The 16103-nt window shown below is 37.6% G+C and overlaps 1 protein-coding gene across 1 annotated transcript in view; it reads left to right on the top strand.

Annotated features, from left to right (window-relative positions):
- The first annotated feature begins 330 nt into the window (after positions 1-330).
- Positions 331-16103, top strand: part of LOC121389829 (arginine-glutamic acid dipeptide repeats protein-like) — a 184706-nt gene continuing 168933 nt past the window's right edge. The window contains exons 1-2 of the mRNA XM_041521478.1: positions 331-469; positions 7587-7657. Coding sequence (XP_041377412.1) covers positions 331-469; positions 7587-7657 — 210 coding nt within the window. The remainder of the gene's footprint in view (positions 470-7586; positions 7658-16103) is intronic.

Here is a 16103-nt window from a genome sequence, read left to right as displayed (position 1 = left end):
GTGACTGGATACTGAATATATTAATGACTGGATACCGAAGATATTAGTGATTGGATACCAAAGATATTAGTCACTGGATACCGAAGATATTAATGACTGGATACCAAATATATTAGTGACTGGATGCCAAAGATATTAGTGACTGGATACATAAGAGATCAATGACTGGATACTGAAGATATTAGTTACTGGATACTGGCGAGCTTGCTTGTGTGTTAACAATGGATCTGCCTTACGAAATGAGACTCCATATTAAATGTTGAGCTATCAAACATGCGATAAGGCCCGCAGCATGGCTTGTGCATAAAGCAAATTGCATTACGTTTCACGATGATTGGGGATCAAGCCACCGAAGATTCTCCGACGGTATCTAAAAATCTTTGCAATGTCAGCGAGTCACAGAAAGGGGTCGCCAAGAAACCTGGATTTCGAAAGAAGGTGAAGAACAGCCACAAACTGCACAGAAAGTGTTGAGTAATTCCTGCACCAGTAGAGCACATTGATCTATTAATCATCGGCTATTGGATGTCAAACATTTGGTAATTCTGACTCGTAGTCATCAGAAGAAACCTGCTACATTTTTTTATTAGTAGCAAGGGATCTATTATATTGACTTTCTCACAGACAGGAAAGCACATACAAAGGCCTTTGACCAGTTGTGGTGTACTGGTTGGAATGAGAAAAAACTCAATGGCAGTGTGCTATAGTGGTGGTTTTTAACAAAACATACTTTAACAAATTTTAACTTCAGTCCATGTGTCATAATTACCATATTACTAGACACTTAATAACTAGTTTAAAATGTGCTGTGGTGTCATATAACATTCCTTTCTTTTATTTTCCACCCACTGAGCGACAACCAGCCCATATGTTACTAAATGGCATCCGCCTATACACTCGTTCCAGCCGGTGCATCATGACTTTTACATCAACAGCTTTGGTATGTGCTGTCCTGTCTCTGGGGTGGTGCTTATAAAATATCCCGTGCTACTAATGAAAAAAATGTCGCGGGTTTCCTCTGATGACTGTGTGTCAGAATTACTGAATTAATAAATGTGCTGTAGTGGTGTTTTTAAATAAAAAAACATTTTGTTTAAAATCTAATAACTAACTAGTTTAAAATGTGCTGGGGTGAAATTATATATAACATTCCTTTCCTTTATTTTCCACCCACTGAGCGACAGTCAGCCCAGATGTTAGTAAATGGGATCAGCCTGTACACACAGCACCTAATAACTAGTTTAAAGTGTACTTGGGTGTCAGATATATTTAACATTCCTTTCCTGGATGCTATGAAATGGCATCTGTCTGTACACAGCACCTAATATCTGTAGTTTAAAATGTGCTGGGGCATCATATATAACACCCAACCAGCCGAGATGCTGTTACATGGAAAATTAAAGTTTGATTTGTTTAATGACACCACTAGAACACATTAATTTTTTAATCGTTGCATTTGGTTATTTTGACATATAGTCTTAAAGAGGAAACTTGCTACATTTTTCCATTAGTAGGTAGGGGTCTATTATATACACCATCCCACAGACAGGATAGCACATACCATGTCCTTTGATAATACCAGTCACAGTGCACTGACTGGAATGAGAAATAGCCCAATGGGCCCACTGACACGGATTGATCCAGAACCGACCATGCATCAAACAAGCACTTTACCACTGGGCTATGTCCGGCTCCTGGGGTGAAATCATTCACAACATTCCTTACCTTTCCACCCACTGAGTGACAAGCAGCCCAGATTCTACTAACAGGCATCTGTACCTACAGAACACTGTGTTCATGAATGGGATAAATGGCTGGTAAAATGCAGTGGCTGTGTGGTACTCATGTTAACAGCTCTGTGAGACTGTCTCAGTCTGTACGTTGGTGTGCGATAACTGACGTATCTCACACACACACACATGCTGGTATGTCACCTGCCAGTCCACAGCCATAAACAACATACTCCGCCACTGAACCGAGGCACACACCATTTTTACCCCTGGTTAATAGAATACAGAACTCGGCATCAGTGTGCCATGTGTAACATACTTGTCTCTTTGCCGTTCTTCATGGTAATCAACATTTTCTTAACTGTGTATGAGACCATGCATAACAAACTGGCCTCTTAGCGGTTCCCTCGTGGTAATCAGTATTTTTATGGCTGTATGATAGATCAAGGATAACAAACTGGCCATTTGGTGGTTCTTTGTTGTAATCAGTATTTTTATAGCTGTGAATTAGATCATATGTTATAAACTGGCATCTTAGCAGTTCTTTGTGGTAATCAGTATTTTCATAGCTGTATAATAGATCATGGATAACAAAATGGCCTTTTGGTCTTTCTTTGTGATAATCTGTATTTTTATAACTCTGACTTACTGGCATCTTACCTGTTTTAGGGTGGGACATAGCTCAGTAGTAAAGTATTCACTTGATGTGTGTTCTGTCTGGGATCGATCCCCGTAGGTGGGCCCATGGGCTATTTCTCGTTCCAGCCGTTGCACCACGACTGGTATATCAAAGGCTGTGGTATATGCCATCTTGTCTGTAGGATGGTGCATATAAAAGATCCATTGCTACTAATGGAAAAAAATGTAGTGGGTTTCCTTTCTAAGACTATATGTCAAAATGACCAAATCTTTCTAGTGGTGTTGTTAAACAAAACAAACTTTTAAAAACAAACTTAGCTGTTCTTTGTGATAATCTTCATGTTTATAACTCTGGATTATATCATAATAGCTGATGTGTATTTTTGTGCTGGGGTGTCGTTAAACATACATTCACTCATTCACATCAGACATATATAACAAAGTGGTCTTTTAACAGTTCTTTGTTATGTGATCAGTATTTCCGTAAGATGACATATTCCAATATGCTGTTGTCAATAAACGTAATATGACAAAAGACAATTCATCAGTGTAACATGTATATTTCACTTTTCAGTCAGGGCAGATTGATATGTTTTTATACTGTCAATTTTCTCCTTTTGAAGGATATAAAATCATGTTTAAAACAAAATTTTCATGGAAAATACTAGTTATGGTGATCAATATTGCAAAAATCACGAATAGTATATCAAAAGCCGTGGTATGTGCTGTCGTGTGTGGGATGGTGCATATAAAAGATCCCTTGCTACTAATAGAAAAATGTAGCAGGTTTCCTCTCTGTGACTGTCAATATAACCATATGTTTGACATCCAATAGCTGATGATTAATAACCAATGTGCTCTAGTGGTGTCGTTCAACAAAACAAAGTTTAGTCCAAATATATATTTTTTAACTCTACTAGACATATGACATTGTGCTCCCTTGAGGTGCTTAGGTCAAAGGATCAAATCCCTTCAGTGGACCCATTCTCTCATTGGATTTTTCCACGCCCTTACTAATGTCTGCACAACTTGTATTTTAAAGTCTGTGGTATTTCGGGATGTACACATGAAAGATACTTTGATGATACGGGTCTGGACTTGTCCAAGTGATACAGCGCTCACTTGATGCACGATCTGTCTAGGATTGATCCCCAACAGTGGGCCCTTTGGGCTATTTCTCGTTCCATCCAGTGCACCATAACTGGTATATTAATGGGCCCTGGTATGTGCTATCCTGTCTGTGGGATGATGCATATAAAAGATCTGTCTAACCATCCATCTATCCAGATTTGTGTCTGTCCATCCATCCGAACATCCATCCATACCTCGTACCAACTGTCCATCCATCCTTCCATCCATCCATCCATCCATCCATCCATCTGACTGACCATCCATCTGGCTGTCTGTCCATCCATCTGGCTGGCTGTCTGTCCATCTATCTATTCATCCATCTATTCATCCATCCATCCATCCAGCCGTCTGGCTGTCTGTCCGACCATCTGTCCATCCCTCTGGCTGTCTATCTATCCATCCCTCTGTCCATCCATCCATCCCAAACATGTATCTGTCCATCCATCCATACATATATACATGTACATCATCTGTCTATCCATCCATCCATACCTCCACCAACCGTCCATCTATCTATTCATCCATCCATCCATCCAGCCATCTGGCTGTCTGTCTGTCTGTCCATCTGTCCATCTGTCTGTCCATCCGTCTGTCCATCCATCCATCCATCTATCCATCCATCCATTCCATTCCATCCATCCATTCCATCCATGTTTGTTGAGTAATTTCAGAATTCGATGGAAGCTCTACACATCAAATCTCGAAGCCTTGTAATGTCGTGTGTGTCGCGTAAATTAATCAAATCCATCGGCAGGTCATTGATGGAGTTTGTATCCCAATCTTTCTTGTTGCATGTACACGTGCCGTCTGTAGATCAGACTCCGGGGATAGGGAGGGGAATGGACAGCTATTACATTATGTATCGAAAAGAGTAGCCCATGAAGTGGTGACAGTGGGTTTCCTCTCTCAATATTGGTGTGGTCCTTAATCATATGTCTGACGCCATATATAACTGTAAATAAAATGTGTTGAGTGCGTCGTTGAATAAAACATTTCCTTCTTCTTCCTTTGATATATAATTTGTTTGTGCACTGGCTAGAATGAGAAATAGCTCAGTGGCCCCAGTGACGGGGATCGATCCCAAACTGACTGCACATCAGGCGAGCATTTTTAGCACTGGCCTACATCTCGCCCATAGGGCAAGTAAGAAATTGGGGCAGTGTTTGTAGAAGATTCACCTCAAGTTCTTTTAGCACTGGCCTACATCCCGCCCCTAGGGCAAGTAAGAAATCGGGGCAGTGTTTGTAGAAGATTCACCTCGAGTTCTTTTAGCACTGGCCTACATCCCGCCCCTAGGGCAAGTAAGAAATCGGGGCAGTGTTTGTAGAAGATTCACCTCAAGTTCTTTTAGCACTGGCCTACATCTCGCCCCTAGGGCAAGTAAGAAATCGGGGCAGTGTTTGTAGAAGATTCACCTCAAGTTCTTGGATCACTGGCCTACATCTCGCCCCTAGGGCAAGTAAGAAATCGGGGCAGTGTTTGTAGCAGATTCACCTCAAGTTCTTTTAGCACTGGCCTACATCTCGCCCCTAGGGCAAGTAAGAAATCGGGGCAGTGTTTGTAGAAGATTCACCTCAAGTTCTTGGATCATAGGACCCATTCTCTAATAGTCATCTTAACCAGTGCACCATGACTGGTTTATCAAAGGCTGTGGTATGTGATGTCCTGTGTTTGCTCTTGTTATTTAAAGTTTGTTTTGTTTAACAACACCAGTAGAGCAAATTGTTTGATTTATTATCGGTTATTGGATATCAAACATTTGTCATATAGTCTTAGAGAGGAAACCCGCAATTTTTTTTCCATTAATAGCAAAAGACATTTTATATGCACCATCCCACAGACAGGATAGCACATACCACAGCCTTTGAAAACTTTGATATACAAGTTGTGGTGCACTGGCTGGAGCGAGAAATAGCCCAATGTGCTCACTGATGTTGATCGATCCTAGACTGACAGTCGGCTAGGGGGCATCTAATAAGTGATGTTTCATAAATCAACGTGCAGTAGTGGCGTCATTAAATCAAACTTTTAAACAACTTTTATTATAAGTGTATGTACATGTATGTATGTATGATGTATGTATCATGCTAATGGAAAAACATGTAGTGGTTTTTATCTGTAATGTCGTAATTACTAAATGTATGACATCCAACAACTGATGTTTAATAAATCAACAATCTCTAGTGATGTCGTTAAATAAAAACAAAGTTGGTTTTATTTTAAGTGCATGTGTGTTGCGTATATAATGCTAATGGAATTTTTTTTTTTATAAGATTTTCGTTGAAGATTATATGTCAATGGGGGGCAGGATTTAGCTCAGTCGGTTGAGTGCTCGCTTGAGGTGCTTGTGTCGCAGGATCAAACCACCTCAGTGGTCTCATTCAACTGATTGTTTTTTTTTCTTTTCATTACAACCAGTGCACCACAACTGGTCAAAAGGCCGTAGTATGTTTTTTCCTGTCTGTGGGAAAGTGCATATAAAAGATCCCTTGCTGCATTGAGAAAAATATTTTACATCCAGTAGCCTATGATTAATTAATCAATGTGCTCCAGTGGTGTCGTTCAACAAAACAAACTTTACCAGTGGGCTATACGTCCTGCCTCTAGGAACTGATCAAGTTTTCTGAAGGAATTACTCACATTTATTATCCACATTGTTCAAGATATTCAAGGAAATATTTATTCAATATGACCCACGTGTGTCATAATATTTCATGTGCACCAAGAATGATGTAATTTTGTGAAGCGATGTCATAACTTAATGTGGCTTCCTCGATGTAAACGCTAAAATGACGTCATTTCGGAAAATGACGTTGTTTCGTCGTATCTTTTTAGTTACATTTCAAACGTTTTGACATGGTCCTAGCTTGTTATTCATAAAAATCATATTTTGGATAATGTGGATAATAAAGAAATTATTACACTAGCGTATGAGTTGTATTGATTTTACGAAACTTGTGTCAGGATTTATGTATTAACCTCGCTCTTGCTCGGGTAATACAATAATCCTGACACTTGTTTCGTAAAATCAGTACGACACACAAACTTGTATAATAATCTCTATACATGTATATAATCTCAGGGAATTACTTAAATATAATCTGTGACACCAGTGGCAAAAGCTTAAATTTATTTTGTTGCCGACACATTACTTAATCAGCCATCAAAATTGAGGATATTTTGCAATGGCAAGTTATTAGTAACAGCAGTTTAGTACAAATAATAACAAAGTAAATACCAAATATTGAGCAGTGAGCGATTTTGAGGAGAGTCCGGTAGCCCAAGGATCGCAAAAATCATAGGACTCTCTAGCTTGGCTAGCATACGAGCCTGCTTGAGTTGTAAAAATTATTTTTAAAAATTGCATTGATTCTTTGAAATGACACAGTCAGCATATATCTCATTTAGTGTGTCTACTGGAGACGCACAGCAGGGCTTGCTGGGTTGGTGGTGGGCTCTAAAGATTTGCAACCACATTTAATGTTGGCACTGCTGCTTGTCATCGTGAATTTCGAGGACTGATTAATCATCGGCTATTAGATGTGAAATATATCTTCCGAGGAAACCTGAGCACTACATTTTTCCATTAGTTGCAAGGGGCTTTTTATATGCATTTCCCAACAGACAGGACAGCACACACTGCTGCCATTGATAGTCATGGATCATTGGTCAGGATGGAAAAACAACGCAGTAACTTGTGTTAGGTTTTCTTTAACACTATGTGTCAAAATTACCTAATGTTTGCAACCAATAGATTAATAAATTGACTTGCTCTAATCGTGTCATTAAACAAAACAGAAAAATGTTAACAAGGATATATATATTTTGTTGTTATTCTTTTTTTTTAACTGTTTTTTCTTGACCATTCCTAGGTTGACATATACCAACCCATGCAAAAGGAGAAGACATGGGTTGTTACAGTTATTATATACACAATGTATACACGCATAATGTAGTTACTACTTTATAGGCAGAATTAATACAAGGATATTTTTGCTCTTGTTATATTATACTGCTTGATAGATTATATTTTTAACATTTATTTACTGAGTAATATTTTAACCAATGAAAATGATTGTTTTATAGACTGTGCGTACCTGGAGAACTCTCAACCAGATCGGCCGTATTTCATCTGCGCCATACAGAGTCTTCGACTGGTAAGGAAAACTATGATAGATAGAACTTTAACTTTGTGCATTGAAACCTCTTAAAACTAGACCTTCTGTAAACTGGACAGTTTTTGCGTCCCCTTTCTGAATACCTGTATGGAAGAGAACCTCTCTAAACCGGATACCTCTTAAAACCAGACGCTGTATCTATAAAAAAAAGAGTAAAGATGAGAGCCCCAACCCCGACCCTATGATTTGGCTTTTTTTTTTTATAGCCAGTGGTCGCAAGTGTTTAATAACAACATATTTTAATTTTTGGTTCACATGTATATTTAATGACTAGAATCTTTAACATGCAACAAACCAAGAATCGGGATATAACTCTGTGGTACAGTGCTCGCCTGATGCACGATCAATCTAGGATCGATTCCCGTTGGTGGGCCCATTGTGCAATTTCTTGTTCCTGCCAGTGTTCCACAACTGGTGTAACAAAGGCTGTGGTATGTACTATCCTGTCTGTGGGATGGTGCATATAAAAGATCCCTTGCTGCTAATCAAAAAGAGTAGCCCATGAAGTGGCAACAGTGGATTTCCTCTCTCATTATCTGTGTGGTCCTTAACCATATGTCCGACGGTTAAGGACCACACATATATCGAGAGTGGAAACCCGCTGTCGCCACTTCATGGGCTATTCTTTTCCAGTTAACAGCAAGGGATCTTCTATATGCATCATCCCACAGACAGGATAGCACATACCACGGCCTTTGATATACCATTTGTGGTGCACTGGCTGAAGCGAGAAATAATCCAATGGCCCACTGATGATGATCAATCCCAGACTGACCGTGCATCGAGCGAACGCTTCTCAATATCTGTGTGGTCCTTAACCATATGTCTGACACCATTTAACCATATATAACATGTGTTGAGTGCGTCGTTAAATAAAACATTTCCTTCCTTCCTTGAAAATGTCAGCCAAGTTGATGTTTAAAAATCGGTATTTGTCGAAGCTCTGCCGAGACAAATACTGATTAACTAGACATGGTTGATATTTTACATATTAAAAAACATCATGAGTAGTGAATTATTTTTGTCCTAAAACAATTCTAAAATAACATTTTAATTTGATTTTTAGTAAATCATAGTGCTAAAGTCGCCTCACTGGTAATATGATGTCATTGCGATTAGCACAAATGTAGTTTGATGTCATGTACTAAATCCCATGAAAACGTTAAGCTCAGATATACAAGTCTTGTTGACTGTAAACAAATCACCCATTGATAGCATATCATTATTAACCCAGTTAATAATGATACATATTAAATAGGTTTATGACATGGATATTATGGGTAAGTTATAAGATAAGATAATTTATTGCGTTTTTGATGTGTTCTAATATACTCAGTAATAGATACATGTACATTTATATATCTGTATGTAGCACCTGTCATTCACAGCATAAGATTAGCAACCCCTGCAATTGCGCATGGCAATCGGCAATGCCGCGGAGATTTTAATTCTCTACGTGCACTTGTTTTCCTTCAAAATGCCTTGAACATTCCTCTTTTTTTTTTGCAATGGCATGGTTTTTTTTTGCCGTGGACATTTTTTTAATTGCAGGGGTTGGATTAGGCAATTCAGACATTATTTAAATTAAAAGTTCCAGAAGTTATAAAAATACATTTCGTTAAAACCCCACCCTAACATCTACCTTTTATAGTAATGTATGTTTGCTTTCTTGCTTCCAATCCATCAAGTTGTCATTGACGCTGGAGGTGATACTGAGTTATCTCCCTTGCACTGTTCTTCAGCTGCCAAACTAAGATGGTGCTGCTGCTAAGAGTTGGCAGAAAGCTGTATTGACATTATGCCGATATTATACCGTACATCACTGTGTATTAGCCGACTCTTTGGATAGGCCAGCTCCTTATTTTGCCACCCCAATATCTGGTACAAAAAGGTTGGTGGCCTAATTATTAAATGGGGTTTGCTATGAATGATGTTACGCTGTACTCTTTCGCAGATCATATATGCAGAATCTGACTCGATTTTTATGTAGTTGAATTGGACAGAAATATAGATAACATAGAGATAATGTCGGTCTGTTGCAACATTTCTCAAATAAAATAGAACTTGGTGATTAATGCCTCTCGTAAACTTAGGTAATGGGGAGCCACTTGAGATATTACTATAATGAGCAGTGATAGTTAATCCATTTGTAATACAAAAGGCCGGAATTTATGAAGCCCGCTTTTTTTAAAGACAAGTGTTTAAGCAAATGTAAATATATGACGAGTTCAGGCGCAAAACGTGATATAAACCATTTTCTTTCTAGTTTTTAGTTAAAGCCATTATTGTATGTCAGTAAGGGCTAATCGTAGGCCCGCTGTTTGCTGCCATATGAAATTGTATTGGGTAAATCCTGGGGTTTTTTCAAAACGCGATATACGCCAATTTAAAAAATCACTTTTACTGAAAATGAAAAATGGATGTATCGCGTTTTGCGCCTAAACTCTTCATATGTAGTTACACACATATATGTAAGTAAAAAACAGGCTTTGTTAATTAAGGGGGAAGGACGCAGCCTATCGGTAAGGCGCTCGCTTGATGCACAGTTGGTTTGGCATGCTTTAGTGAATATAAATTCAATATAAGTACATTAGAAATTTACACAATCTTGCAACCACTTAAAAGTGCTATATCATAGTTATATGTGAGCATCTGTTTGTGATAAAGATTCCCCATTAAAAATTTATTTTAGATACAATTATTTCCTATAATCATTTATGGGCATATAATTAAAGGTGTAGTTTTTAAATGTTAAAGCAAAAATTAATAACAACATGATTTGCAATAGCTGTCATTATGCAACTTTGAGATAGCACCTTTAATACCAGTATAATAGATTACAAACTCAAAATGGTTTTTGGCAGTTTTGCTCAAAAGTTACTTATAAATGTCTACAAATATTTGTTTTGGAGAGGAATAGGGGTAAACTGTCATCAGAAACAGTCCCTCACATATTGTAACAGCAATGAAAATGACACGTTGACCAAAATTTTTTATAGTCTGTTCCCATTAAGTGCACAAATCACCTGTTTACTGACATCTTTCTTTAATTTCAAGAGTAAACACCACTTTGTACATCAATGTCAGCCAAAACAAGTAAATGCTAAATTAGGTAGACGATCATTAAATAGATATTTACATAAAATGTACTTGTCTGTTTAATATGTAAGAAATAATCGACGAAAATCATTTTGATTCTATTTCCGACTGTACTTTAGTTAGTCTCATGGGAGTAATAGGGAGCCTGAGTGATATCTTCATTTAACCAGCGACGTCTACATATGCTCTGTCTTTTTGTCACATTTGATTCAGTGCTTTTCTTTTTCAAGTGGTACCATAATGCCAGACTCAACCCACATCCACAGCTGTAGTGTTTTTCAGGTCTTTATTTATGACATCACATTTTAATTTTGGTTATATGGCGTGGGGCATATGGTTAAGGACCACACAGATTATGAGAGAGGAAACCTGCTATCACCATGCCATAGGCTACTCTCTTCGATTAGCAGCAAGGGATGAAGAATCCCTACATGACAGTACATACCATGACCTTTGATAAAGCTGTAATGAGGTGCACATCAGACAGACACTTTACCACTGAGCTTCATCTCGACCTATTCTGTTGAAATGATTCTGACATTACTAATGATGCATGTAAAAGATCCCATTCTGCTAATCGAAAAGAGTAGCTCATGAAGTGGTGACAGCAGGTTTCCTCTCTCTATATCTGTGTGGTCCTTAACCATATGTCTGACGCCATATTCGACCATAAATAAAATATGTTGAGTGCGTCGTTAAATAAAACATTTCTTTCTTTCTTTCTGACATTACTATCAAATATCTGACCTACATGTATGCATAATGTGACACTGGATCAATTGTACATGTATGTGTGTATGTCTCATATTACAGTAGCATGCCACTTAAGGATGTATCAAAGGTTCCGTTATGTGCAGGGGTGGGATCTAGCTCATTCGGTAGAGTGCTCGACTGGGATGCTTGCATTGTAAGATCGAACCCTGTCAGTGAACCCGAGCTGTGATTGTTTTTTCCCAGTCCCAACCAGTGCCCTACGACTCGTATACATGAAAGATTTATGCTGTCAGGACTGTCTGCAGGAAAGTGCATATAAAAGATCCCTTGCTACTAATAAAATAAATGTAGCGGATGTCCTCTCTAAAACTCCAGCCAGTGTACTACAACTAGTCAAAGGCCATGATATATGTTATCCTGTCTGTGGGATGGTGCATATAAAAGATCTCTTGCTACTAATGGAAAAATGTAGCAGGTTTCTTAAGACAATACATCAAAATAACCAAATGTTTAACATCCAATAGCCGATGATTAATAAATCATTGTGCTCTAGTGGTGTTGTTAAACTTTAACTTTATCACAGATTGACCTACACGTATGTATAATATATAACTGGATCAATTGTACATATGTGTGTGTGTGTGTGTGTGTCTGTTATTACAGTAACAGGCCACTTAGAAATATATTAAAGCCGCACACCCTAATTCCATCCAGCGAAAATAAATTATAATTTGATACTAGATCCAGCTATTTGAACGGTTTATGATACAGCGTGCAAGGTAATGTAAAACTAGATCCAGCTATCTGAACTGTTTATGATACAGCGTGCAAGGTAATGTAATACTAGATCCAGCTATGTGAACTGTTTATGATACAGCGTGCAAGGTAATTTAAAACCAGATCCAGCTATGTGAACTGTTTATGATACAGCGTGCAAGGTATTGTAATACTATATCCAGCTATGTGAACTGTTTATGATACAGCGTGCAAGGTAATTTAATACTAGATCCAGCTATCTGAACTGTTTATGATACAGCGTGCAAGGTAATGTAATACTAGATCCAGCTATCTGGACGGTTTATGATACAGCGTGCAAGGTAATTTAATACTAGATCCAGCTATTTGAACGGTTTATGATACAACGTGCAAGGTAGATCCAGCTATCTGAACGGTTTATGATACAGCGTGCATGGTAGATCCAGCTATCTGAACGGTTTATGATAAAGCATGCAAGCAGCTGGGCATGAATACATTTACGACACACTGGCTGGGAATATTAAAATAAAATTAAAATAACAAGAGAGCATAATGCTAGGTTCACACTACCAACTGCCAGCACAAAGTTGGCCAACTTTTTTGCTGCCACGACTTCTACGACTGTCCAGTTGCTAGTTTGAGCGCTTTTACAACTCGATTCTTGTCGTATAACCCATTAGTTGTGAATCTGAGCGCTCTTACAACTCGATTCTCGTCGTATAACCCATTAGTTGTGAATCTGAGCGCACCCATTTAAGTTGGGAGTTTGGAAATTACAACACAACCGTTGAGTTGGCCAACTTTGTTGTAACAGCTGACAGTTTGAACCTAGCATCATATTAATAAATACAGAACTTTTTTTCATTAGTTACAACTTAAACAAAAATGTAGTTTTTAATGTTGAATTAAAATCAAAGCTAGCTGTCAGTTGCCAATTTCACCAATTTCACCAATTGCGAATTTTAAAAACAATTGGCTAATTTTGTTTTAATTTGGCAAAATTTTATAGAAATAATTGATATTTTGTTAGAAAATAATATAGTTTATGAAAATTGTGAAGTTTAAGAGATCATTTGGAATATTTTACGACACCCCAGCACAAAAATACTCATCGGCTGTTGGGTGTATACATTGTAGGTAATTTGGCAAAATTTTCTATTCACCCAGAGCTAGCCCTAAAAATGAAGATAAGAAGGGTGTGTAAAAAAAAGAAAGAAATTATATAAACCTCACCCCATACCCCTCACACACACAAACACACACACGTACATAAATGTATACTCTAACAATACTAACACTATCAACAATTTTTCAGAGTTTGTCAGTTTCTGGTTGATATTCCCAGGAAATGTTTTCTAATTTAAAAAAAAAAAAAATTATGTTTTTAAATGAGCACTGTTAGTTTTAGTAAAAAAGGTTTTTTAGAGGGGTGTGGAGTGAACATAAAAAAGGAGAAAATAATGCTTAATGATACACTTCAGTAATAGAAATAAGCAGGATTTTTCACTAGTCCGCTGGACAAATATATCTAGAAATCCGCCAATATTTTCACTTGTCCAATTAAATAGTTTGTTTTATTCAAGTATAAGTATGATGTTTTTGATTGCTTAAAATGAAACTCATTGAACAATTTGACTTGTCCACTGGACAACCATTGAGGTACATTTTGCTTGTCTGAGCAGATTTTTACTTGTCAGGACAAACGGACAAGTGCTTATTTCAAACGCTGCACTCGACACATTTTTATCTGCGGTTATATGGCATCAGACCAGAGGGATAATGTGAGAGCCCACCTGCTACTCTTTCTGATTAGCAGCAAGGGATCTTTTATATGCACGATTTCACAGACAGAATAATTAATTCCACAGCCTTTGTCAGAGGTTGATGGGATTTAGCTCAGTTGGTTGAGCGCTCGTCTGATGTGCTTGCGTTACAGTCTCGGACCACATCGGGGGATCCATTCAACTGATTTTTTTGTCTCCTTCCATCCAGTTCAGCATAACTGGTAAAAGGCCATGGTATGTGCTTTCCTGTTTGTAAAAAAAAACCTTGCTGCATTAGGAAAAAGGTAGCTGGTTTTCTCTGATGACTACGAGTCAGAGTTACCAAATGTTTGACATCCAATGGTTGATGATTAATTAATCAATGTGTTCTAGTGGTGTTGTTAAACAAAACAAACTTTAAACCAGTTGTGCAGCACTGGCTGAAAGAAAGAAAGAAGAAAATGTTTTATGTAACGATACACTCAACACTTTTTATTTATGGTTATATGGCATCTGATATATGGTTAAGGACCACACAGATATTGAGCGAGCGCTGTACCACTGGGCTACGCCTCGCCTTGTTTGTTGGAAAATGCATATAAAAGATACCTTGCTGCATCAGGAAAAATGTAGTGGGTTTACAACTCAGAATTACCAAATGTTTGACATCCAATAGCCAATGATTAGTAATCAGTGTGCTCTAGTGGTGTTGTTGAACAAAACAAACTTTAAACCATTCATGGAGCACTGGCTGAAACAAGTCTTTTACCCAACTTACAGGGACATACCCTAGTTTTTAAACACTAACGCATATTTTTGACTATTATAACCGTTTTTGATAACTTACATCATACTTTACTTAGATTTTATTGTTTAGATTATCAATTTCTGTACATTCAAAGTGATTTTGGTCATTCTGGTGTTTTTAATATTACAAAATGCATTTCTGATATTTTTAAAAACACATGTGCATCTGAGAAGTAACGCTTATGGAGTCACGTTTTAATCTATTTTAAAGGGCATTAAACCATTTCAAAGTCACATACTCATATTTTACTCAGTTGTAACTTTATCCAAATATGTTACAGGTTTGTAGATTAACTGAATTTAGTGTTAATTTTCACGGGTTAAAACTAGGGTATGTCGAAGGCAAAAAGCAAAAAAAAACCCACGAAAAAACCCTAATCATTTCAACATATTGATACAAATTATTGCTATTATCTTTTATCGAGAGTAGAGCACAAAAGGAGCCCGCGGTGGCGGTGGTAAATCTTAAATAGCTGTTGGCAATGTTCTCGCAGTAATTTCCCATTATGACGACCGCGAGTCTCTTGGCCGCATTGACCGCGCGTCGAGTCGCGATCACACGACTCGCTTTTTTATTGATTGTCATTGAAGTAATGTGCGTTGAGAGTGGAGTGCGGAAATGACTGCATTATCTAGCACGTTCTCATTAATTTGTGTGTGTTAATTTAGTGATGATGACCTCGCCGTGCCGGTTTACTATCCGTACTAAGTATTTGCTTGATTACACCTGAGTATGTATACCGCAGGTGTTGAGGTATTGTTAATCGGACAGGTTAATGATAGACATAAGTAATCAGCGATAGGACTTTGGTATTAAAATATTCCTTGCATTCTGGGTAAATATAGCTGACTGACGATGTGCAATATGTCATTTTCCCTATGGAAACATAAAAGTCAATATATATATATATATATATATATATATATAAATATCAATGTAGTACGATGAAACTCCTTTAAACCAGACACTCTCAGAACCAAATAAAAAGTCTGGTTTATGAGGTATCCGTTTTAGAGAGGTTCTCTTTTGAACATATATTTAAAAAGAGACCAGGAAAAAGGTCCGGTTTTGAGGGGATTCCGGTTTATAAAGGGTCCAGTTTTGAGAGGTTTCTCTGTGCATCATTGAAAATGATGTCATAATCGGTATTATTTATATATGCAGTGTGTTCCTGTACAATATTGTTTGGATTTGTTTTTGTTTTATGTCAACACTGGGTGAATAATACCATCTGATTAGGTGTATTAATTTTCTTGTGGATTACAGCATTTATTTAAAACATTGT

This window comes from Gigantopelta aegis, chromosome 15 (assembly GCF_016097555.1).
Source record: "Gigantopelta aegis isolate Gae_Host chromosome 15, Gae_host_genome, whole genome shotgun sequence".
Classification (NCBI taxonomy): domain Eukaryota; kingdom Metazoa; phylum Mollusca; class Gastropoda; order Neomphalida; family Peltospiridae; genus Gigantopelta; species Gigantopelta aegis.
Note: the sequence above shows the minus strand (reverse complement) of the source record. Positions and strands in the feature narration are given on the sequence as shown.